The sequence below is a fragment of the Erythrolamprus reginae genome, chromosome 1 (assembly GCF_031021105.1).
Source record: "Erythrolamprus reginae isolate rEryReg1 chromosome 1, rEryReg1.hap1, whole genome shotgun sequence".
Classification (NCBI taxonomy): domain Eukaryota; kingdom Metazoa; phylum Chordata; class Lepidosauria; order Squamata; family Dipsadidae; genus Erythrolamprus; species Erythrolamprus reginae.
Window position 1 is genome coordinate 227,596,953 of NC_091950.1, and position 24,785 is coordinate 227,621,737.

The 24,785-nt window shown below is 39.8% G+C and overlaps 1 protein-coding gene across 1 annotated transcript in view; it reads right to left on the reverse strand.

Moving 5' to 3' along the window:
• CD2AP (CD2 associated protein) overlaps positions 1-24,785 on the reverse strand; it is an 85,893-nt gene that overhangs the window by 36,526 nt on the left and 24,582 nt on the right. Inside the window, exons 3-8 of the mRNA XM_070732405.1 lie at positions 17,625-17,772; positions 13,616-13,716; positions 10,016-10,136; positions 6,195-6,373; positions 4,219-4,327; positions 2,753-2,847 (exon numbers count right to left, since the gene is read on the reverse strand). Of these exons, the coding sequence (XP_070588506.1) occupies positions 2,753-2,847; positions 4,219-4,327; positions 6,195-6,373; positions 10,016-10,136; positions 13,616-13,716; positions 17,625-17,772 (753 nt within the window). The remainder of the gene's footprint in view (positions 1-2,752; positions 2,848-4,218; positions 4,328-6,194; positions 6,374-10,015; positions 10,137-13,615; positions 13,717-17,624; positions 17,773-24,785) is intronic.

Here is a 24,785-nt window from a genome sequence, read left to right on the forward strand (position 1 = left end):
CCAGGACTCCGAGCTACTATGAAGCCGAAGATCATATGCGACGTGGCAATGTCTCAAATGTTTCTCTCAATAGACACAAATCCATCAACATCAAGAACACTGTCATCTCACATGGACCAGGGATTCTTTAGGTGGGGCTGGATGCTAGCTCCTTCCTACGAGAAGCAAGAGTCTGCCACTGATGCTGGACTGTGTCCACAAAGATTTGTGGTATAATCTTCGCCTCTGAAGTATGTTCAGCAAACAATGGGTCGGTGTGGCTGGATGAAGGATCAAATGACAAAATGGAGGCAGACCAAGGTTGGCCAAATTCTTGCCTTTAAACAATAATAACTTGAAAAGACCCGGTTGAAATAAGCTTGAGGCAATGGGGTGATCCGGAGTGAGACCTTCATCATTGGAAAGATCGAGGTCCCTGCACTCCTCCTCATCTGACAGATGTGACTGTCTGCCAATTGAAGAAGCTGATGAGCAGCACTCTGGAACCTAGAACTGGAGCTGGGACCGACTTGCTCTGGGGCTTGTAGAGACGAGCACGAGAGCTCTGGAAACCACTAAAGGCAGCCAGCTGAATTGCTGCAGGCCTGCTGCAATTTATTTATTATTTGGATTTGTATGCCGCCCCTCTCCTCATGGCTTTGGCAATCATTGTCTGTATGCTAGAGGGAATCATGAGGGCCAGTTCTAAGTTGATGGTGGCCCCTACCCAAGATGATGAGGCCATGGCTGCAGTCCCTGAAGAAGCTGCGCCTGAGGATGCCATTGTAAGCAGGTTTGGCCCAGCAGTACCTCCAATATCTGGGTTATGGATGACAAGGTCTGGGTTATCCAGAGACACCAGTAATTGCTCTCCTGATGGTCTCGGAGAAGGGGCTGTGGGATGCTGTCTGCCAGTGGGGTCTCCTGCCCCCTGGAGAGGAGCAGTGGGAGGAAGTGTAATAGCAGACTGCGTGCACATTTTTTGTAGCAGATTTTTTGTCTGTCCCTATGACGCTCATCACATTCTGTAGTTTTCAATGCTCTGGGTTTATCTTGGCACTTCTTGACCCTATTAGGGTCTTTCCTAAAAGTGCCAGGCTGTTCTTCAGGGAAAGGGGGAGGTGTAGATTTTGTATTCTGCTTACCAGACTTAGCCTTGCTAGCTGTCACTACAGAGGCTTAGTCTTCCATCTTGTAGACTGATTTTCTTGCCGCTAACAAAATGGCGCCTAAATAAGATGGCCCACTAAAAGATCCTCTTCCCCAGTTGTAGCATGGCATGCTTAGAGCGCTTGACCAGGTGGAATCAGCTGTGAGAAATTAGACCACATGGTCAAAGAGAATCAGATGTAAGGCGGTAGGCCGTGTGAGCGGGAATCAGCTGTGAGGCAGCAAGATGGTGATCAAAATAGTGCAAGCGGGAAAGAGCTGGAGCTCCAGTTCCCAGGGGCGGGAAAGTAATACTTCTCCCACAGTCGCTCGAGTGTGAAGCTCCTGCGACACAGTCTCCCCATCAATAGCAGCCTCAGCGATTGGCAGTATCTGGATTGGAGCATGGCCTCCTGTGGCCAAAGTTGCTTGAGTGCTAGGCTCCTGTGACGTGTGACTAGGCTGCAGATGGGCAGCAAAGCATACCCATCAAGGAAGTCTCTGCTAGCCCTCTTGAATGCTGCTTTTCTTATTTCCCCCTGGGAAAGCTCCATGGTGTAATCTACCCAGTGACTCTAGTTGGAAATGAGTCAACTGGGGACAACTCAGAGAAGGATAGGGTGTTGAAAAATCCACGAAGTAGCGATCCACTAAGCAACTCAAGATGGAAAATGGGTCTAGAGATAGAGATAACTCATGGTCAGGAATAAAGCTGTAACAATCCACTAGGTAGTCAACAAAAATGTGAAAAAATTAGACATGTCCGTCCAATCTTAGGACTGAGTTGTAACTGGGAGTCCCGGCAACAGAGGCAGAGCTTCTAAACTCAAATAGACTCAGTCCTGTATGCTAAATGGATGAGGTCAACCTATTCCTGGATGCTAGCTCAATGGTACCATTCTACAATGGAGAATGGTACTACATGGAAGTGTATAAATTTATTTTCCTTTTGAGAATAGCAAGGCAGATGACTATAAAAAACACATGGAAATTTGCTTAGGTTCTTTAAAGCACTTGATGCAAGCATGTCACTGAAAATTCACTTCTTACACTCACATTTAGACAAATTCCCTTTGAACTGTGGGGCAATGAGGGATGAGCATGGGGAGAGATTCCACCAGGATATTGCAGGCATGGAGAAAAGATACCAAGGGAAATGGAATCTGTCCATGCTTGCTGATTACTGCTAGAATCTCCCCAGGGATGATCCTATTGCAGTTCACAAGAGAAATGACAAAAAAGTGCAGTTTAGATACTGAATAAAGATGGAACCTTGCCATTTAATCCGATTGTAGAGCTTGTCAGTTTTTCATGCAAAAAGCATGAAGATGTTACATGAAAAATCAATAAATGAATGGAAAGTTATACTGGTATAAATAAAAAGATAAAGTTATAATAATTGGTGTGGCACCATTCTCACTGCTATGCCACATTTTGCAGAAAAGTTATGGAGCTTCGTAATTTTGAATAATTTCCATGTAATTTTGACCTGAAGCTATTTCTTGGAAATTGGAGCCAATTAATTCTCAGAACTTAATTTTCCTTTATTAATGACCCAATTAGCTGGTAAGGTTAAACTACTTTAATTTCTGACGTCTTCTTCTTATAGACCAGTGTAACTTACCTTACTTATTATTTGGATAATATCACCTTCTTTAAAATTAAGTTCATCTTCATTGGTACCTTCATAGGCAAACACAGTTTTGCAGTATTCTTTAGCTTAAAGGAAGGAATAAAAGTTGTGAACACTGAGCACATTCCAATGGTTGTTGCTTGAATACAAATGTCTACATTTCATAAGAAGTAATTAATGTGGAGCTCAGGTGAAAGTGGAATGTCTATTAAATCTGAATAGGATCTTGCATATGGGAAGTGAATGTTATATACAGTGGTACCTCTACTTAAGAACTTAATTTGTTCAGTGACCAGGTTCTTAAGTAGAAACATTCTTAAGTAGAAGCATTTTTTCCCATAGGAATCAATGTAAAAGCAAGTAATGCATGCAAAACCATTAGGAAAGAAATAAAAGCTTGGAATTTGGGTGGGAGGAGGGGAAGGAAGAAGAGGAGGAGGAGAGTTGCTGCTGAAGGAAGAAGGTGAGGTGAGGGAAATAAAAAAAATCCAAAACTTTAAGGCTTAAAAAAAAAGAGGGACTCCCATACATCCGGTGTGAGGGTGCCTCCCATACACTGGCTGCTGCTGCTTCTACCTGCTGCCTCTTCCTTCCCATGCTGAAGGGTTTCCTTTTCCTCTCACTCGCTCACTTTGTAGCGGGCGCCTTTCCTTCACTGTGGTGACTCCTCGGCTGCCCAGAGCGAAGGGAGCATTTCTTTTCTCTGGGTGCTGATAGAGTTTTATTTCCTCTCCAAGAGCCCAGAGAAAGAAAAATGATTTGTTCGCTATGGACTACCAAAGCCTACTTACCAAAAGGCTCCTCTGGCAGCCCAGAAAAGCCCAAGATGGCCAGGATTAAAGGGGGAATGGCAGGAAACTGGCTGAGTCTTCATGCCACTCTCAAATTTCCTGGGGAATTTTTCAGGGCTCAGGTTCTTAAGTAGAAAATTGTTCTTAAGTAGAGGCAAAATAATCTTGAACACCCAGTTCTTATCTAGAAAAATTCTTAAGTAGAGGCATTCTTAAGTAGAGGTACCACTGTATATGGATTTTATGCATGCATATTTTACACATACATAAAACCACTGATAAGATTATGTAATGCATATTGCAGACATGAGTCACAGAAAGATTCTGCCCAATGCATTCATAGTCAAATGAGCCATGATCACTTTAGTCAAGGATTTACTCTATTTTATGTATTTCATTTGTATTACTTTACATGAAGTGTGGCACATTACTATTAATTATTTAAAAGCTATGTTAGTAAAGGATATAGAATCACTCCACAAAATCATTAGGAAAAGATAGAAAGAATTAGTGAAGTCAAATGGAAATTATACTAGGATACATATTCTTCACTCAGCTTTTAAGGATATTTTCATCAAAAAACAGGAATAAATTGTCTGCCTTTGAGAATATTGTACTGTATATTAAATATTTTAAAATTAGAATAAAGTAGATATAAAATCATACGTTTTTGTTTGCTTTCCATTTCTGCTTTTACTATTTCTGTGGCCATTTCTGATTTTGTTGTGCCATGGAATGAGGTTACTTTTGGTCCAGATGGAAGATTAGGTAATGGCTACATAAGAACACGGAGATAAAAACAAGAATTAGGCAAACACCAAATGCATTTTAATTTGTATCTCTGAATCACTCCAGAAAAATAAATTGCAAATTATAAATCTTACAGAACAAGAAGTTAATAAAATGTATTTATTTTTAATGCATTTAAATGCAATAAAATATATACTGCTTGTAAATCAAAATATTATCTATCTATTGGAAAGACTAATAATAAGCTGCAAGTCAAAACATATGTTATTTAGATATAATCAATTTTTTGAACCAGCCTTCAGATTTCTCTGGGTATCAGCTCATCTTCTCCAATGTGTTTCATCTTTATTAGCATTCCATGTTTTTTCATTGAGTGTTATTAATGTGCATTAAAGTTTCAACACTACTGGAATAACAACAACTTCATCTAATGACAAGAGGGCAACTTTAAATATAAGAAATACAAAATAAACAAGGCAGGACAACCCTTTATATAACTGGAAGGAAATTACACATGGCAATAAAACTAACCTCAAGTACCTGTGAAAGACTTCTAAAGTTTATTTTGCAAAGGTTCTTATACTAGAAACCACAATTAATCCCGCCAAAATATAGATACACAAACATGTATGTATAAAGTGTTTATATATAATAAATCACAACAACAGACATGAAGATAAGATTGCATCTCAGAAGAAAGTATAGATCAAATAATAGATATGCTATGGACGGTTGGCCATAACATTTAAAAGGGTCAAATAGCCTTTAAAAACTATCTCAGTTTATGGAAAAGGTTACAACTGCAACATTAAACTATGAATTTTTCCCAAATGGATTTTGAGCAATGAAAGTACAACTACACAAGTGCTATTTTTTCTGAGCCATGGCAGCAAAAGGCCTTTACATAGTTTTATTATCAGAATGCATCATTTACAAAGGAGCACTCTGTGCTGCCTTAAGTACCCAACGTAAAGTCAGATTATATGCATAGTCCTCTTTTAGAAATTTTCCCAAAAACTAGTCAAACTAGTCAAACCCACTGCTAATTTTAATGCCAATCTCATGTGCTATTTTACTCATACACAGTGAAGGGCTACCAAAATTTTTACTACCACACTGTGGGCGTGGTTTATGCAGGGTGCTCTGCATTTTCTTTCAACATCTTTCAGTGCAAATTGGGTGCTCTGTGGTGGAGCTCCATTTTCGCTATCCCACTGCGTTCCCCTTTGTCCGGGCAGTATCCCACCCCTGCTGGTACAGACATGAGCAGGCATCTGGAAGTTTTTGCTTCCTTTTAGTGACTTATCCATTCAATTTGTATACTGCCTGACTCCCGATGTGTTTTTTGCTGCAGCTCGCCATACTCTTGACAACCTCCCTTTTTAATTTGGATAAAGCTTTCAAATGACAGTTTATGCCACTGGTTGTTTTTTTTTAATTGTATCCCACCATTAACTCGGGGAGAAAAATAAGTATCCACAGTGATCTCCCATATCTATTTGCAAGAGGGTTTGGATTAAGAGTGACTGCAACAAAGTTAGTGAGCTTCTGTGAGCTTCTGTGGCTGAGGGTGAATTAGAACATAGATCTTCCCACTTCTGGTCAGACTTTTTCTGGCTCTCAACTTTTTCCAAATTATACATAAGAATGGAATTTTAAAGATGTGCAGAATATGGTAAACTGCTTAATGTAGAAGGCATCAATTGGATGCCTTTTACAACCACTGATCCAGAATAATATTACATGTGAAACAGCAACTCTTAAGAAGAGGTAGAATAAACTTATTCAAAAAATAAACAATCTTGTTTTTATAAATGTACAAAGTACCAAGCTTTTTATCACAACATATACAATTGCTACATTTTGAAGTCTGTATCATTTAGGCCCATTACCTTATCTTGCTTTTTTTCTTCTGAATCATTACTAGACAATCTCGGCTTAAGTTTTACTGAGCCTTCTTTGAAAATATCTCCAAACCCAACTCCTCTGATTTTCTTTGGTTGTGCTATCTGTGGAGACTCACTACCATTCCCTGCTGAGGTAGGAGACTGTGGTCCATGAAAAACAGATTCTAAAAATGGAAAAATTAGGTTAGCACTTATGTCAAACATCCACATAGGACTAATTAAGTATATGCTAGCATTGGGATTTTCATTGCAGGATCTATTACATTGTAACTTCTACAGGAATGTTAGGTCCACTTACACTCTGTCCTTAATAATATAATTATTTATTTATTTATTATTTAGATTTGTATGCCGCCCCTCTCCGCAGACTTTAATATACATTTTTAAAAAGGTCGGTGAATTCTATTTTTGCTCTGCCTGTTTCTAGTCCAGGGTATTAATCATCTCACCAAACTCATGAGGGGTCTTATTATAGTAGTTTATGTTATACTTTTATTGTGGAGACTCTTTGATTCTAGCTCAACCATTAGATTTTACTTTTGTGTTGTATATAGTAACCCTCAAGTTACAATGGCAATAGGGACCGGGATTGTTTTGCTAAATGATGTGGTTGTAAAGCACATCAGATGATAGTATCACTTAGTAGCAATCCTGGTACTGCTAGCTTTCATTGTAACTCCAGGAAGTGCAGGTTGTTAGATGGGAAGCAGGTATGGAGGCCAGGGAGACCCAGTGTAGGCCATGCAGAACCACAGGGAAGAAAGATAGTGCAGCATCGTGCAAGTGCAGGGAGGCCTGAAGTTTGAAACCAAAGCATCCACAAGGCATGAGAATGAAAAGTTATCTATTCTGAGACAATTGGGGCTGTTTTCACTAGGATGCCCTTAATCTCAAGCTCTGTCTGAGATCTAACTGATGAGGTTCCATTACATGATGTTTTTATGACTGTAACCTTTCTCCTCATTACTTGTGTAAAGAAATGAAACACTAGAATGGGGTGAAAAGATAAAGATGACAGGAAAAGAACAATTCTCAATGGAGAGGAAAGTCAGTGATCTGGTTGTGCTGCCACGTCAAGCTCTGTGGAAGCGAGTCAGAAAAATTGGGGCCTATGGGTAGTTCCAGTGCTTTTATATTCTTCTGACCCGGCCACGCCTCTGACGAGCAAGTACAACCTATCCTGACTGGTGACTCCTCCTCTCCACGGAGTAGAATCTATCCTTGACATATTTAATTAAATGTAGCAATACTTAATAATAATAATTACACTATCGTGGAAGGGCTGTTGATCAAAACAAGGTTGTATCTAACTAGGATTACACAGTAACATGTGTAAGTTTGCTTCCAAATGATGAGGAATATAAATTTAAATTCTTCAAATACTTACATATGTTTAGTTTTGAGCATCTCTAAATGGACTAATAAATGTGCTTAAAATTAACTACCTCATGCAATTAACTAAAACTAATCTTTAACTGCACTCTATATAAATGATACTACATATTACTAATTTAGAGTAATGCTAGTTTGGAATTGCCCAATTTCAGAATGACTCTGTGAAGTGTACTCGCAAAAAATAAAAAACAATTTTTAAAAATTATATGCATTGGACAAGCTATATTCTATAGCCAAGAAATACAACTATCAGAGGCTCTGCAAGCACCCTACTCCAAGGCCATGTTTTTAAAGACATCCGGAACATCATCCAAATGGATGTGGATCACTGGGGGAATAGCATTTTAGAAGATAGGTGCTGCAGTGAAAAAGATATGGGTCCTAATACATCAATCCAACCTGGCTGAGAAAACTATGGAAAATAAGTAGTCTCTCAAATAATTTGGTTCTATGCCATGGAGATACAGATGCTCACTAGCCTCTTGGCTCTCTAAGCAAACGATATAAGTCCAAGACAATTTCAGGTTGTTCACTAGTGCAAGTCTATTTAAGACTAAAGAAGGAAAGACTCCAGATCTGGGAAAATGAAAAATCCACAACTACTCAGTCTTGGCATGAAGGAACCTGAATTCCTTTTTCCCCACCAGACCTTCAGACCCAGGGACAAGTCACTGAAGTTCACTTGGCTGACTAGAAATGTACACCTAAATATCTTTTACATACAGTGGTACCTCTACTTAGGAACTTAATTTGCTCTGTGACCAGGTTCTTAAGTAGAAAAGTTTGTAAGAAGAAGCAATTTTTCCCATAGGAATCAATGTAAAAGCAAATAATGTGTGCAATTGTGGAAGCCACAGGGAGGGTGGAGGCCGTTTCCTCCAAGGAGATTCCTAGAGATGTCCCACAGAGGCTTCTCCCTGCCTTTTCCGGCCCTTTTCCTCCCAGAAGATTCCTAGAGAGACCCCACAGAGGCTTCTCCCTGCCTTTTCCAGTTAGTTTTGGAGGCTTGGGTTTGTAAGTGGAAAATGGTTCTTGAGAAGAGGCAAAAAAACCTTTAACACCCGGTTCTTATCTAGAAAAGTTAGTAAGTAGAGGCGTTCTTAGATAGAGGTACCACTGTAATATTATTTGCATTTTCTTTTATTTGTATGGCTGTCCATCTTAAACCAAACTGGGCTGGTCACAACAACAATAAAATCCAATTACTGTAAAACATAACTATAAAACCATAAAATGGTCAAATGAAAATGACAACCTTAATCATGTCCTTAGCCAATTCCAATTACCCTTATTCTAATCTAGTCTATGTACTCTATTCTATTCAGCACCTGGGTAAAAGGCCATATTTTCATAGTTTTCCAAAAATTTAAATGAGTGGGAGCTACCAAAATCATCAAGGGGGGGATGTGTTCCATAAGGTCGCGGCAGCCATGGAAAAGACACAATTCTGAGATACCACTAAGTGGCAGGATTTCAGAGAAGGAACCCCCTTGGAGGGTACCTATCCTATTCAATCTGGAGATATAGGCAGATGTTTTTAGAGATAGGTAGTCTTGCAAATGGTCTGATCATGCTATTTAAAAGTGATATCCAGTATGTTTAATTGCACCGTGGCGGAAGCTGAAAATCAATGCAGTTCATGCAAGAGGTGTAATGTGGGCAAACCTACCAAAACCCAATACTGTGTGCACCTTCACATTTGGGACCAGTTGAACCTTTTTAGTTGTCTTCAACTCCCTTGAAACACACTGCAGTAATCCATTTTACTTATGTTTTTTATTCTATTTTTTAAAACATTATCTTATTACTATTCTGTATCTTAGAAACATAGAAGACTGACGGCAGAAAAAGACCCCATGGTCCATCTAGTCTGCCCTTTTACTATTTCCTGTATTTTATCTTACAATGGATATATGCCTAATGACCTAATGGCTAACCAGTACAGAATTACATGTGCTGGACTCCAAACTATGGCTGACCTTTTTCTGCAGTTTTAGGTAAATGGTAAACAGAAGGAGATAGTATTGATTCTTAAGGCATCCCACGGTTGAGGGGCAGAGAACACCATCTTGGTTGGACTGGAAGGCCACCACAGTGCCTTTCAGTGCTATGATGCTGATTCCTGTCAATGCCAACTGGAACTGACTGCTGAGGAAAGGAGGAAATCACCACATTACAGTGCCTTCACTTTCTAAGCCTACAGTCGATCCACAAGGACATCATGATCAATAGTATCAAAAGATACTGAGAAGATCAGGGAGAGCAAGGACGCACCCAACTCTCCATCCTGGCTCCACTAGGTCATCAGCATGTATGACCAATGCAGTCTTTGTATTGAATCGCAGCCTGAAACTGAAAAAAAAATAAATCCAGATAATTAGTCTACCTTCTGATTGTCTGCATGTTATTACCTGTGTCTTCTAAGCTTTCTTGTACATCTCCATCATCTGTTATCTCTAGTTCTTTTACAAAATTAGAAGGAAAAAGGCCTGTCTTGCCATTTAAAGTCCCACTCCACCAGCCTTCTTCCACCTGTGGAGAAAAATGATGTTGGATTACCTCTAACATGAAAAGTAAAGATGCTCACCAAAGGTAATGGTTCTCACCATTAGAACAAAATACCATCAGAAATATGCAGGAATTCAGGAGTACATTGAATATGCAGGACTAAGGGCAGGTTTCAGTTGAATTTTTCTACCAGTGCGCATCTGTGTACATTCACGTGTCCCACCGCACAATTTCACATGCTCAGGGCCACATTGCAAGCTGAAACATAGCTGAGGAGTTTCTCAGCTGTGCTTGGACAAAGAATAAAGACAGGACAGGTGGGAGGGCTTCTTTCAACACAGACACACTAAAAAAAAATAGCAGGAAATTGCGAACTAGACTGCAGTGGTAGGAACTCACTACTATGCAGGACTAGTACATATAGTGACCATACTTAAATGGTCAGACAATGTGAGGCAAGGAATAGTGATGTTGGACAAAGAATAAATCGTTCACAAATGGATAGAAATTGCTCTACCTAACGCTATGTTCAATATTGGGTTCCTACCTGGACCAGGGTGGGACGGCGTTCCGGTAGCAAAAATGGAGCTGCATGTGCAGCTCTGGGTGACCAGTGAGCAGGTGCGGCGAACTGTGATTTGGCTTCTGTGCATTCGTAGGAAGCAAAATCTTGAAAGAGGCTGCATGGATGCGAAAGATTTTGATGATTTTCGGCGATTTTTTGTTTCCGTTCATGCACAAAAGCAAAATTACCAAAATCTGGCACACTCGCGCGTCTTCTCACAAAATTTGCTTCCTGTGCATGTGCAGAAGCCAAATCTCACTCCCACGTGCACACACGCCGGTCACCCAAACCTGCAAGCGCATCGGCACCAGTAGTAGAGGTAAGTTTCAACTCCCGTCTGAGTATGATACTAAGAAAACAGAGCAGTGGGTGATACTACTCTGTTCAACTTTACTCCCAACATAAGTATGACCAAATATATTATAAATAACAAAGTAAAAACTATTTAGGAAAACTGACATTCTGGGCCAATGTCTTGCAACCAGAAGAGAGAAAATACTGTATAGTGGCAGTATAAATTGAAAGGAAAAAAGAATAGTCTTTAGTTTTCTTTTCCCTTACATTAGTAAATGATTGCAAGTTCTAAGGAGTCTGAAAACTACTGTAAGCAAGAAGTTTAGAAGATAAGTTTGATGAGGACTCTTAGAAGGCTGAGAAGAGAACTGTTTCAATGGCTTGTAAGATCTGTAGCATATTTGTTTTTGCTGAGGATGTACAACTGGTACTTTTGAAAAATCTGCAACACAAGTGCTCCTCATTTAGTCACTACAATTGGCACTTGTAATGTTATGTACTGAAAGTTGTACACGGTTTCATTCAGGTCCAGCATTTAAATGGGAGAATGCTCAAACGCTATTGGTTGTTGCATCTGACAGTTCCCTATAAAAGGGCTAGCTGTCAGACTGCAAGTTGTTGGTTGTCTTGAGCAGTTGCTGAGTAAAGAGCTATTCTGAATTCTATTTCCTGTCATCATTCACACAACTTAACAAGTAACTCAGTGGCTAAGTAATGCAGTCATTAAAAAGAAAATCATGTGACTGCTTCTATGCTTATAATTTTATTTCCTTTTTCCTTACTTACTTTCTTACATTCCTTTTTTCCTTACTTCCCTGCCCTTTGGAATGCTCAGATCAGCACTGGGATAATTAGCAAGAAGGGAATTAAAGTTGGTATTTACATTCACTGAGAAAGGAAGGGATTACAAGAGAGCAAACAGGCACACAATGGGGAATACACATGGAAAGGAATGTGCAGCAGCAGCTATCTGCCTAATGTATTTGTGACTTCAAGTACCCATGGTTAGGAGGAAAACAAAAGCCCAAGGTGTGAAAATTATTAATGTATTGTCAGTTATAGGCAGCAGCTGGCAGCCAGATAATTAAGGTAACAGAGCAGAGCTTGTTAAGTTGCAGTTAGCACCTTTTGGAAAAGCACTGCAGAGAAAAACAGATCAGGAAGAGATCAATTGTTTTAAGCAATCTCTTCACTGTCAGAGGGAAGAAAAGGGGGGAAATGGTCAAACACAAGACAATGTGTACTAACTATAATGGCAAACACCTGACCAAGACAAACACATTGAAGATGGTCAGTGCATACTATAGTCACAAAGTTATTTTTTGCAGCACCACTAATTCTGAAGTCATACAAGTAGTTGGTAAACAAGCTATTTATATAGAGTCAATTGTAGTCCCTATCTTTCTCATAGTGAAAGAAGACAGAAATGAAAATATCTAAAACATTTTTTTAAAAATTTATACTACAGTGATCCCTTGATTAGTGCGGGGGTTACGTTCCAAGACCTCCCGCACTAATCGATTTTCCGCGGTATAGTGGTGCGGAAGTAAAAACACCATCTGCGCATGCGCGCCCTTTTTCCATGACCATGCATGCGCAGATGGTGGAGCCGGGGAGCAACGAAAGTGCGGAAGCCGACAAAGATCGCTTTGAATGTCGGCTGCCCCCACCCCCCCAACACCCGCCCGCCCGCCATTCACCCGCCTGCCTGGCCGCTCGCTCGCCCGTTCACCCGCCCGCCCTCTCGCTCGCTCGCCCGTTCACCCGCCCGGCCGCTCGCTCGCTGCTCGCCCGTTCACCCGCCCGGCCGCTCGCTCGCCGCTCGAGAGCAAGAGGGGGAGAGATAGAGAAAGAGAGAGAAGGAAAGAAAGAGATGAGAGAGGGAGGAAGAGAGTGTGAGAGGAAGAAACAAGATAGAGAAAGAGAGAGAAAAAGAAAGATGAGAAAGGAAGGAAGAGAGTGAGAGAGAGGAAGAAAGAGAGAGAGAGAGAAGAGTGGAAGGAAGAGAGAGAGAAATGATAGAAAAAAGGGGAGAAAAAAAGAGAAATGAGAAAATGATTGAAGCAGAGAATGACAGGAAAGAAAGAGAAAGAGACAGAGAAGTGACTCTTGGTGATGACGTATGACGTCATCGGGTGGGAAAAATCGTGGTATAGCAAAAAAACCGTGGAGTATTTTTTAATTAATATTTTTTGAAAAACCGTTGTATAGCGTTTCGCACTAATCGAGACCGCACTAATCGAGGGATCACTGTAGTGCATGAGTTTGAATTTGGTTTATGTGGTTCTTTAAATTAAACTGAGAGATACTTCCAGATCAGGGGTGTCAAACTTGCAGCCCATTGAATGGATCTGTCATTTCTAGTATTTTACTTACTACAGTAAATCTATATAATAATACTATCAGACCTAATTTTCCTATTTCAATTTTTCAATCCTTATTTATATCATAAACAAGAAATATACTCTAGTAACTGTCTAGTTAGCTGTAAGATAGAAAGACAGAAATTGTAAGATAGAAAGTAAGATAGTCATTGTCTTTTTGATAGCTTGGAATTGTAATAGCAAAACAGATATTTCTAGAATTCAATTCAATTATGACTTTCAGATTTAATTCTTCACAAAAATTCTTTTAAATAGCTTACCTCTTCATTCACATCTACAATGTCACCTACTTTCAGTTCTAACTCATCCTCATTCTGAGGAATATATTCAAACAGAACTTTACATGGTCGCTTTTTTGACCCTGTTGATAATAAGAAAAGGTATTCAAAATAAAGTTTCATTAAAACAGCAAGATTCTATTGTTAAGGATACTTAAGGATACTTAAATGATAAGTGTAAATGTAGAAAGTTCATTGATCTATAAAAGAAATAAGTTGATTTGTAAGTCCTTTAAAAATATGCATATATTTTGGCATAAAATTTGTAGCACACTATCCCCCCAGAGTTAGAATCTTAGGCAGCAAACTGGGTATAAAGTACTATAAAAGGCTTCTGTTCTTGGCCTAAAGTATCAGCCCCTCTCTCCAACACCCCACTCTTTTTGTATTGAAAGAGTTGTGGATGACTGTTTCCTTTTCCTTCAGAGAAGTAACTCTGAGCTCACAAATATCCAGACAAGGAGAAAAGCACAATATACGTAATGAAGGGAAGAATAACCTCAGGCACATTGAAATAATTCCTTTTTTATACTGCAAGAAAAAAAGATTGAAGTAAAGTACTTTAGGGAATGACTTTCCCTTCTTGAAATCCCACCAGAGATATCAGCTCATCAGAAATGGATGGAGAGAATTTGGACTCTGGATCATATTCATTTTAGTTTAGCGGGAAGGATGACCAACTTATTCCAACTCAGTGCATTTCTGTTTTTCATCTGTAAACAACTTTAACTGTAAACACAAAAGTTCTGTATGCTTAAAGCTATACTTCAGCTTCAACCACAACAACACAAGAGCACACAACAGATTCATGCTTAATATTAACTGCTCCAAACGTGACTGTAAAAAATATGACTTTAGTAATCGGGTTGTCGAAGCATGGAACTCCTTACAGGACTCTATTGTATCATCCCCTAACCCCCAAGATTTTACCCTTAGACTATCCATGGCTGACATCTCCAGATTCCTAAGAGGTCAGTAAGGGGCGTATATAAGCGCACTAGAGTGCCTTCCGTCCCCTGTCCTATAGTCTTTGTGGTAGATAAATCCACAGTAACTGAATTTAAACATGCCTGGGATAAACATATATCCATCCTAATATAAAATACAGAAAATAGTATAAGGGCAGACTAGATGGACCATGAGGTCTTTTTCTGCCGTCAGACTATGTTTCTATATCTCGTATTTCTTCTCTACTATATCCTCTATAACCTTCATTGTGTATTATTGTGTATTGGACAAAATAAATAAATAAATAAAATAAATACCGGTAAATACCGCGCAAAGGTTGTATTAGCATCATTTCACTTAGCGAAATCTACAATTTGAAGGCTAAAGTGCCTAAACCTTTATATATTGGAAAATGCTGTTGGGGACGACAGTTATGACAGTTGGGGGCGATCGTTATGACAGTTGGGAGCGACCGTTATGACAGTTGGGGACCACCGTTATGGCAGTTGGGGATGACAGTTATGACAGTTGGGGATGACCATTATGACAGTTGGGGTCGTCCGTTATGACAGTTGGGGACGCCCGTTATGACAGTTGGAAATGACCGTTATGACAGTTGGGGGTGACAGTTATGACAGTTGGGGATGACCTTTATGACAGTTGTTGGTGGCGACCGTTATGACAGTTGAGGATGACCATTATGACAGTTGGTGATGACCGTTATGACAGTTGGGGGTGACCGTTATGACAGTTGGGGATGACCGTTATGACAGTTGGGGACGACCGTTATGACAATTGGGGATGACCGTTATGACAGTTGGGGGCGACCGTTATGACACTTCGTGATGACCGTTATGACAGTTGGGGATGACCGTTATGACAGTTGGGGACGACCGTTATGACCGTTGAGGAAGACCGTTATGACAGTTGGGGACGACCCCAACTGTCATAACAGTCTTCTCCAACTGTCATAACGGTCCTCCCAACTGTCATAACGGTCCCCCCCAACTGTCATAACGGTCCCCCCCAACTGTCATAACGGTCACCCCCAACTGTCATAACAGTCACCTCCAACTGTCATAACGGTCATCCCCAACTGTCATAAGGTTGTCCCCAACTGTCATAACAGTCATCACCAACTGCCAAAACAGTCGCCCCCAACTGTCATAACGGTCCCCCCCCAACTGTCGTAACGGTCATCCCCAACTGTCATAATGGTCATCTGTGCTGCTAATTGCCTCTCAGGGAATTAGAATGAAGCCAAAGAAGAAAAACCAGGAGTCATCTGCCACATACAGTGGAAGGGCTGTAAGAGTTACTATAGTTAGTCCTCACATAGCTCAAAGTTATAATGGCTTTGGAAAAATGACTGGCAACCCGTCCTTAAAGTTACAACTCTTACACCATCCTTGCAAGAATGTGATTGCAATTTGGATGCCTAGCAACCAGTGTGCATTTATGACAGTTGCAGTATCTGGGAGATATCACATGACTGCAATTTGTAACCTGCCCAGCCGGCTTCCAAGCAAGCCAAGTCCAATGAGGAAGCCAGTCACATAACTATGTGATTTATTTAAAGGCCACATGATTCATAATAACCATGGTGATTTGCTTAACAACCATATAAAATGGGCATAAAATCAGATCAGTCATGTGATGACTCACTTAATGATCCCATAGCATAGTGACCAAAATTCTGATCCCAATTGTGACAGTACAAGGACTACCTGTGCGTAGAACAGTTAGGCAGAAAACTAGCAGAGTGAATTCATGAATAACAACTAGCAATCAAAAGATGTAATAAAAACTCCTGAATCTTACAACACATGGATGGACACAACCACAGCTCATAAATTGCAGGCATCTTGAACCAAGCTAAATCCCTAAATGCTAGGGAATTACTGGAAGCTTGGGATCCAAATAAATGAGCCATCAATAGCCACCTACCACTGAGATAAACCATATTTACACACTATCCAAAACAGCAATAACCCCCCCCCCCCCAAAAAAAGAAAACTAACAAAAAGAAAAAAACACTCAAAACCCAGAACATATCCTCTCCATTGGCCAATACAAGCAGGGATTAACAACAGACAAATAATCAAGCAGAAAATATTTGAAGCAAGGAAGTAACAAAAAGAAAACCACACTCCCAACAACATTGGCAGGATGTGATGGAATGTGCACAGGAGAATCAATACTTTAAGAGTTTTAGTAAACACAGAGCTTTACCCGAGAGAGGGCCAGATCAAAAGACTATGCAGTTCTGCGCTGAATGGAGGGGGAGAAGGGAATGAGGGTAGCCACACCCTAGAATCTCTCAAGATAAATCTAGTAGATTAAAAGATTATAGTTTTGGTTTGGCAAGATTCTGCCCATTAGATCTAAGCAAATAAAGGTTTTGATTCAACTGGATCTCGCTGCATAATCTTTGGGTTTGGGGTTGACCCAGGGCAGGTTATTACAGATAATATGGGAGCAAATTCAACACTCACTTGTACTGATGATGTTACCTAGCTGGATAATAATTTTTTTCTGCAAACAACAAGAAAGCTCAGAGAACACCAAAAACACTACATTTAGTAGAATAATCATTTCAATGGATTGGCAGACACTGAGAGTGACTGGAATGTTTAATATTCCAGTTATCGCTACTCAGAACCTACCCTTAGCAAAGAATAATGCAAGTTCAGAGTTGCCCTGTAAGAAGGGACATCCCATTTGTTTTTTCCAAGAAGGCAGGAAAGAAACAGGTCACTCTGACTTCTTTACTTTTGCAATTTATGAATATTTAAAGGGTTGCTCTAAATAGAGCGTTCAAATTTCCCACTTTATGAATAAAAAGATAAATTCAAAAATACAATACCACTTTTTCTAACCCAATAAAGATCAAATTAAGCCTCTCTCGATTCCTTTGTGACTTCACAAATATATTATAAATATTATATTTTAATATAATAACATAACCTAAAGTAACGTAACATAATACAACATAACATATTTTTAAAAGTACCGTACTGGAGAAATCAATTGCAATACATACTTCTTCTGAAGCCTTTACCCTGAGGCTGAAATGCTCCAGTTGGAAGCCCATAAGTACTCATACGCTGAACAAGGTTGGCTACATTTCCATGCCTTTCTCTTTTGACTGGCAAATCATCTTCTTTAGATTCCGTTTCTCTTTTAACTTCCTGGTAAATATAAAATGGGAAATTAATGGCCCATGTTAACTGTTTGGTTCATAGGAAAATAAATGTAACATGATTAGTGTCATTTTCCTGCCATATAAATATAAATTGCAAAAATGAGCACATTTAACAGGTACACACCTAGAAAAGTTAAGCAGAAGCAACTTAGCCAGGGATTTTAAGTTCACATGCTTTTACATTCTGAAATCAGTTTCAGATTCCCTTATTTAATATTTATCCATAATAAAGATGATCCCCTTTGAAAGGAGTGTTGTTTTTGCATAGCATACTTCAGAATTTGACCCCCCCCCCAAAGATATTACTACTTTGTTTATTAATATATTTTATTTCGTTTGTTTAAAATACTATTATGGCTTCTTAACTTTTAAACAACAATCTCTGTCAGTTCACAACAATAAAGCACAAAAAGGGGCATATTTCTTTTTTCAGGGAGATGTCAGGGCAACTGAAAGTAGCTGAGTGTTTACTGGCTGGATGCCCTTCCTGAAACCCAAATGGAGTTTGCAGCAGATATTTTCTTTGAACTCTGATAGAGAAATATCTGTTGCTGCCTAGAATTGGACACACAATCTTCTAACTGGAAGGTGAGCATCTTCATTTCTAGGCCAAAGCATCACTCAAAAGGGGACAATAATATTAGCAGCAAAAAAATACACTTTGCCCTGCCACTCCCAAAGCACCTTGTCATATATTTGCTGGGCTCCAGCCTTACCTTAGCAAATAGTGATGCTGAGATCCAAAAAGGCCAGGATGAATGTGCCAGCCCAAGTCTGACCTTCCCAGAAGTCATCTGCACATACCACCAATGCTATCTCAATTTGATCTGAATTGTGATGATAGTCCTCGACATTGAATTCCCATCATTAAGTGATGCAGTCATTAAGCTTGACTACATTGCTTAGTGATGGCAATGCACTCTTTTAAATTTCTTTATGCTATTGTCTTTTGGCAAGAGTAAAGTCAGCTTGTCTCCTGTCACTGGCTGGAGTGATGCCAGGGAAGCCCAAGCCCTCACCCACACTTTGTAGATAGAATAACAGACTGAGTTGGAAGGGACCTGGGAAGTCTTCTTGTCCAACCTCCTTGTACCATTCTGGATAAATAGCTGTCCAAACTCTTTCTTTCTTTCTTTCTTTCTTTCTTTCTTTCTTTCTTTCTTTCTTTCTTTCTTTCTTTCTTTATTTATTTATTTATTTGATTTGTATGCCGCCCCTCTCCGTAGAGTTGGGGCGGCTAACAACAATAATAAGACAATATAAACAAATCTAATATTTAAGTTAATTTAAAAACCCTAATTTAATAAACCAATCATACATACAGACATACCATGCATAAATTTTTTTGTAAGCCTAGGGGGAGGAGAATATCTCAGTCCCCCCATGCCTGACGACAGAGGTGGGTTTTAAGGAGCTTACGAAAGGCAAGGAGGATGGGGGCAACTCTGATCTCTGGGGGGAGTTGGTTCCAGAGGGTCGGGGCCACCACAGAGAAGGCTCTTCCCCTGGGTCCCGCCAAATGACATTGTTTAGTTGACGGAACCCGGAGAAGGCCAACTCTGTGGGACCTAACTGGTCGCTGGGATTCGTGCGGCAGAAGGCGGTCCTGGAGATATACTGGTCCAATGCCATGAAGGGCTTTATAGGTCATAGCCAACACTTTGAATTGTGACCGTAAACCGATCGGCAACCAGTGCAGACTGCGGAGTGTTAGTGTAACATGGGCATATTTAGGGAAGCCCATGATAGCTCTTGCAGCTGCATTCTGCACGGCCTGAAGTTTCCGAACACTTTTCAAAGGTAGCCCCATGTAGAGAGCGTTTACAGGAGTCGAGCCTCGAGGTGATGAGGGCATGACTGACTGTGAGCAGTGACTCCCGATCCAAATAGGGCCGCAACTGGTGCACCAGGCGAACCTGGGCAAACGCCCCCCTCGCCACAGCTGAAAGATGTTTCTCTAATGTGAGCTGTGGATTGAGGAGGACGCCCAAGTTGCGGACCCTCTCTGAGGGGGTTAGTGATCCCCCCCCAGGGTAATGGATGGACAGATGGAGTTGTTCTTGGGAGGCAAAACCCACAGCCACTCCGTCTTATCAGGGTTGAGTTTGAGTCTGTTGACACCCATCCAAACCCCAACAGCCTCCAGGCACCAGCACATCACTTCCACTGCTTCACTGACTTAGAAACCTCCAGTGATAAGAGCACTCACAATTTCTGGAGGCAAGCTGTTCCATGGATTAATTGTTCTAACTACCAGGAAATTTCTCCTTAGTTCTAAGTTGCTTCCCTCCTTAATCAGTTTCCACCCATTGCTTCTTGTTCTGCTTCAGGTATTTTGGAGAATAGGTTGACTCCTTCTTCTTTGTGGCAACCCATGGTATATTGGAACACTGCTATCATGTCTCCCCTAATCCTTCTTTTCATTAAACTAGACATACCCAGTTCCTGCAACCATTCTTCATATGTTTTAGCCTCCAGTCCCCTAATCATCTTTGTTGTTCTTCTCTGCACTTTTTCCAGATCTCAATATCTTTTTTTTTTTGAAAAAAGTTTTATTAAGTATGTACATTAAAAATACACAACAAGGGACAACATATTGACAATATATACATATAAGACAGATATGAAAAAAAGAGGAAGGGAGAAGAGGATGAGAAAAAGTAAAAGAAAAAGAAAAGCAATAAAGCATCCTGCTTTATACATAACATATTTGGTATCATTATTTACAATTTGCACTACTTGAAGAGTAGTGTAATTTATGTGCAGCTTACGTCTCATTTACAAAGGAATATCTTCCTTTTAACAATTGTTATATATTTAATACATAAATACAATCTTATAATTTCCTTGTCAATATATCAATCATTTTACTTTTATGTGTCTTATATCCTTTCTCCAGAGTCCTTTTTCTCTTTTTTGAATTTATTATTTGTTTTCAGTTCGTGAAAATTGGTTCTCCACCCACTTTTCTCTGATCTCTTCCCACTATTTCCCATTTTACCCCTTGATGATTCTTTTTAGAAGGATATTCCCCTCTCTCAACTCTTTTCTTGCCACTATATATCCCAGTGAAATCATCAAGTTGTTTTTTACTTTCAGTCCCTTCTTCTTCAATGTAATTTTCTTGTTTGTCTTTATCTCTTTTACCACCTCCTCTCCTGCTCCTTGCACTGTGTATTTCAGCAAAATTTCTTATTTTTTATCACTTTTACAGTTTCATGCACATTTTTAACACGACAGATAATTCCTCATACAACCAAATCTCCATATTGCCAATTTAAGCTTTTTATATTATATCACACTAAATTAAAACTTAGTCCATATAGTCTCTTTTTATTTTCAATTTCTTATTGTGTCCCATTCAAATAATAGTTCAATCCATTCCAATTACATTTATTGTCCTCCACAACTGTAGAAAAATAAAGCCAAACAATATAGCCAAAACAAAGACTCCTTAAAATTTCTGAGCCTTTCCGCATTATCTTCTTAGAGCCAAGGTGAGACAGTTGCACTTTCTCTCCTACAATCCACAAGTTGTTGCAGTATTTTCTTCTCTCTGGTAGATGGCACTCTCCAATCCCCAATATACTCACACAGCTGATGGTCAAAGCTGTCAAAAGATAACTTGAAATCCACAAAACAAAACAAAAGGACTTTCTCCCAAATTTCTTCCTTTTGTTATTTTATATTTCTCCAATTGAAATTATATCCAAGATACAAATTATCTTCTTGGGCTTTAATAATTTAGCCTCCATGTTTGTTTGTTTTCTCCTTTCCTCTTTGCAGTTTTCTGGTGCCAATTAGCTGCTATTTCAGCATGGGAAATTCTTTTAAATTCCACATTAAAAATTGCCTTTTAGCTGTGAGTTGGTCACTATCTCACCTGGTTTCAGCACTTTGTCCAAACACCGCTCCTGCACATAAATGTGGTCTGGTTGCCCCAGCTTTGTAGTGGTCATTCAAAAATGGCCTTTGCCCCCGCAGCCAGTCCAAAGAGCTGTCTCTGGCCAATTGAGGAAATTGCCTGCTCCTGGATGTCATCCGACATGCTTCTCCTTCTTCACCATTCCTTTAGGACACTTCTGGTCTGAAAAACCCCCAGCAGTGGTTTGTCAGTCTGAATTTTGTGAAGCTCATCGGAGCTCGCTATTTCTCACCCTGTCTCACCGTGATGCTTTTGGTTGAATCCCCTACGTCAGTGATGGTGAATCTTTTTTCCTTGGGTGTTGAAAGCGTGTATGATATGCTATCAGGCATTTGTGAGTGCCCACACCCATAATTCAATGCCTGGGGACGGTGCAAATGGCCTTCCCAACCCCTCCCGGAGGCCCTCTGGAGGCCTGAAACAGCCTATTTCCCATCCTCTGGTGGGCCTGGTAGGCTCATTTTTTGCCCTCCCCAGGCTCCTGGAGGCCAGCACGCACATACACATTGGAGCTGAGCTAGGGTAACAGCTTGCACGCCAGCTAATTTAATTTAATTTAATTTAATTTAATTTAATTTAATTTAATTTAATTTAATTTAATTTAATTTAATTTAATTTAATTTAATTTAATTTAATTTTTTTATTTAATTTAATTTTTTTATTTAATTTAATTTTTTTATTTAATTTAATTTTTTTATTTAATTTAATTTTTTTATTAGATTTGTATGCCACCCCTCTCCGGAGACTCGGAGCGGCTCACAACAATCACAACAATATACAAATCCAATATTTAAAAAGAAAACAAAAACATTTAAAAACCTATCATTAAGAATCATACAATACAATCATACCATTCATAAAAGCTATGTGTGCTCAGGGGTATCTCAGTTACCCCATGCCTGGCGACAAAGGTGGGTCTTGAGTAACTTGTGAAAGGCAAGGAGGGTGGGGGCCGTTCTAATCTCCGGGGGGATTTGATTCCAGAGGGGCGGGGCCGCCACAGAGAAGGCTCTTCCCCTGGGGCCCGCCAGACAACATTGCTTAGTCGACGGGACCCAGAGAAGGCCAACTCTGTGGGACCTTTATCGGTCTGACCTTTCCATGGCTCTGTGTGCCATATGTGGCACCCGTGCCAAAGGTTCACCATCACTGCCTATGTGATCTTGATTCTATCCTTCTGTTAATGCAGCCTAGGACTGCATTAGCTTTTTTGGTGGTTTAGTATACAGCCTGCTCATAATTAAATCGCTGTCTCTAGGACTCTATATCCCATTCACAGTTGCTGCTATTGAGCCAGGTTCCACCTATTCTATACCTAAGTTTAAAATCTTTATTTTCTCTATATTGAATTTCATTTTGTTAGTTAGGTCCCAATATTCATCTGTCAAGTTTCTTCTGGATCTTGAGCCTATCTTCTGGGGTGCTGGCTTTTCCTATCATTTCAGTGTCATCGGCAAATCTGGTGAGTTCCCCTTCTATTCCCTCATCCAAATTGTTTATGAATATATTGAACCTAAGGCAAAACATTTGGGACCCCACTGCTTACTTCCATCCATGTAGACGGGTGGGTCCAAAATTTCAGTTGTTAGGTGGGACAGGTGTTCAGTGAGTTTTGTTCCATTTTATGACCTTTCCTGCCACAATTGTTAAGGGAATCGTTGAAGGTGTTAAGTTAGTAACTCAGTTCTCAAGTGAATCCGGATTCCATTGACTTGCTTGTCAGAAGATTGCAAAAATCACATGACCCTAGGATACTGAAACTATCATAAATATGAGTCAGTTGCCAAGCGTCTGAATTTTGATCATGCGACCATGGGGATGCTGCAATAGTCATCAGTATGAAAAGTTTTTGTTAATAAATAAGGAGGAATGATTGTTTCTCACCCTTTTGGCTAAGATCAAATGTAGAATCACTTTTTTGGTACTATTGTGACTTTTAACTGTCACTAAACGAATGGTTGTAAATTGAGAACTACCTGTAAAATTGGAGGGGAGGGAATGCTTCTCTTCTTTTCATTTCTTATTACTTTTGTTTTCAGTTCAGCAACAACATAACTCAGCAAAACAACACAATCCCTTATTTGAACACAAAGTGAAATCTGCAGCGTTTGGAGTCCTTCATAGAATTCCAGGTACAGTGGTACCTCTACTTAAGAACGCCTCTACTTAAGAACTTTTCATGATAAGAACCTGATGTTCAAAAATTTTTTGCCTCTTCTTAAGAACCATTTTCTACTTAAGAACCCGAGCCCGGAAAAATTTCCCAGGAAATTTGAGAGCAGCACAAAGGCCTGGCCAGTTTCCTGCCATTCCCCCTTTAATCCCGGCCATCTCAGGCTTTTCTGGGCTCCTCCTCGCTGCCTCAGATTCCCTCTTTTTTTTTTAAGCTTTAAAGTTTTGGATTTTTTTTATTCCCCTCACCTCACCTTCCTCCTTCCACAGCGACTGTCCTCCTCCTCTTCTTCTTCCTCCTCCTCCTCCCACCCAAATTCTGAGCTTTTATTTCTTTCTTAATGGGTTTGCACACATTATTTGCTTTTACATTGATTCCTATGCTTCTACTTACAAACTTTTCTACTTAAGAACCTGGTCACGGAACGAATTAAATTCGTAAGTAGAGGTACCACCGTACTATATTTCCATCTACTCCTTTCCACTGCATCCCATTTCACTTCCTCCTAATTTTCCATTATTTGACTCTTCATTCAATATTCCTTAGTCACTGAACAACACATGCTCAGCTCTGATTGCAGCATTTGCAAGTACGTTCCCAAATATTTTTGGATTACCCTTTTGGCTGCGTAAACTATTGGGTTTCCTAATAGGAAATGCTTCCCTCATTTCAAACTATAGATTTCTGTGTACTATTTATATCCTTACATGACATCCTAGTCAGATTATTAAAATTTAAACTACCATTACATTAGCAATGCAACAAATAGTGAACAACAGGTAAAAACCTTTTAAGGTTAACCTAATGCAAGTACAGTGGTAACTCGTCTTATGAACGCCTCATATAACGAACTTTTCATGAGACGAACCCGGTGTCTAAGATTTTTTTGCCTCTACTTCTG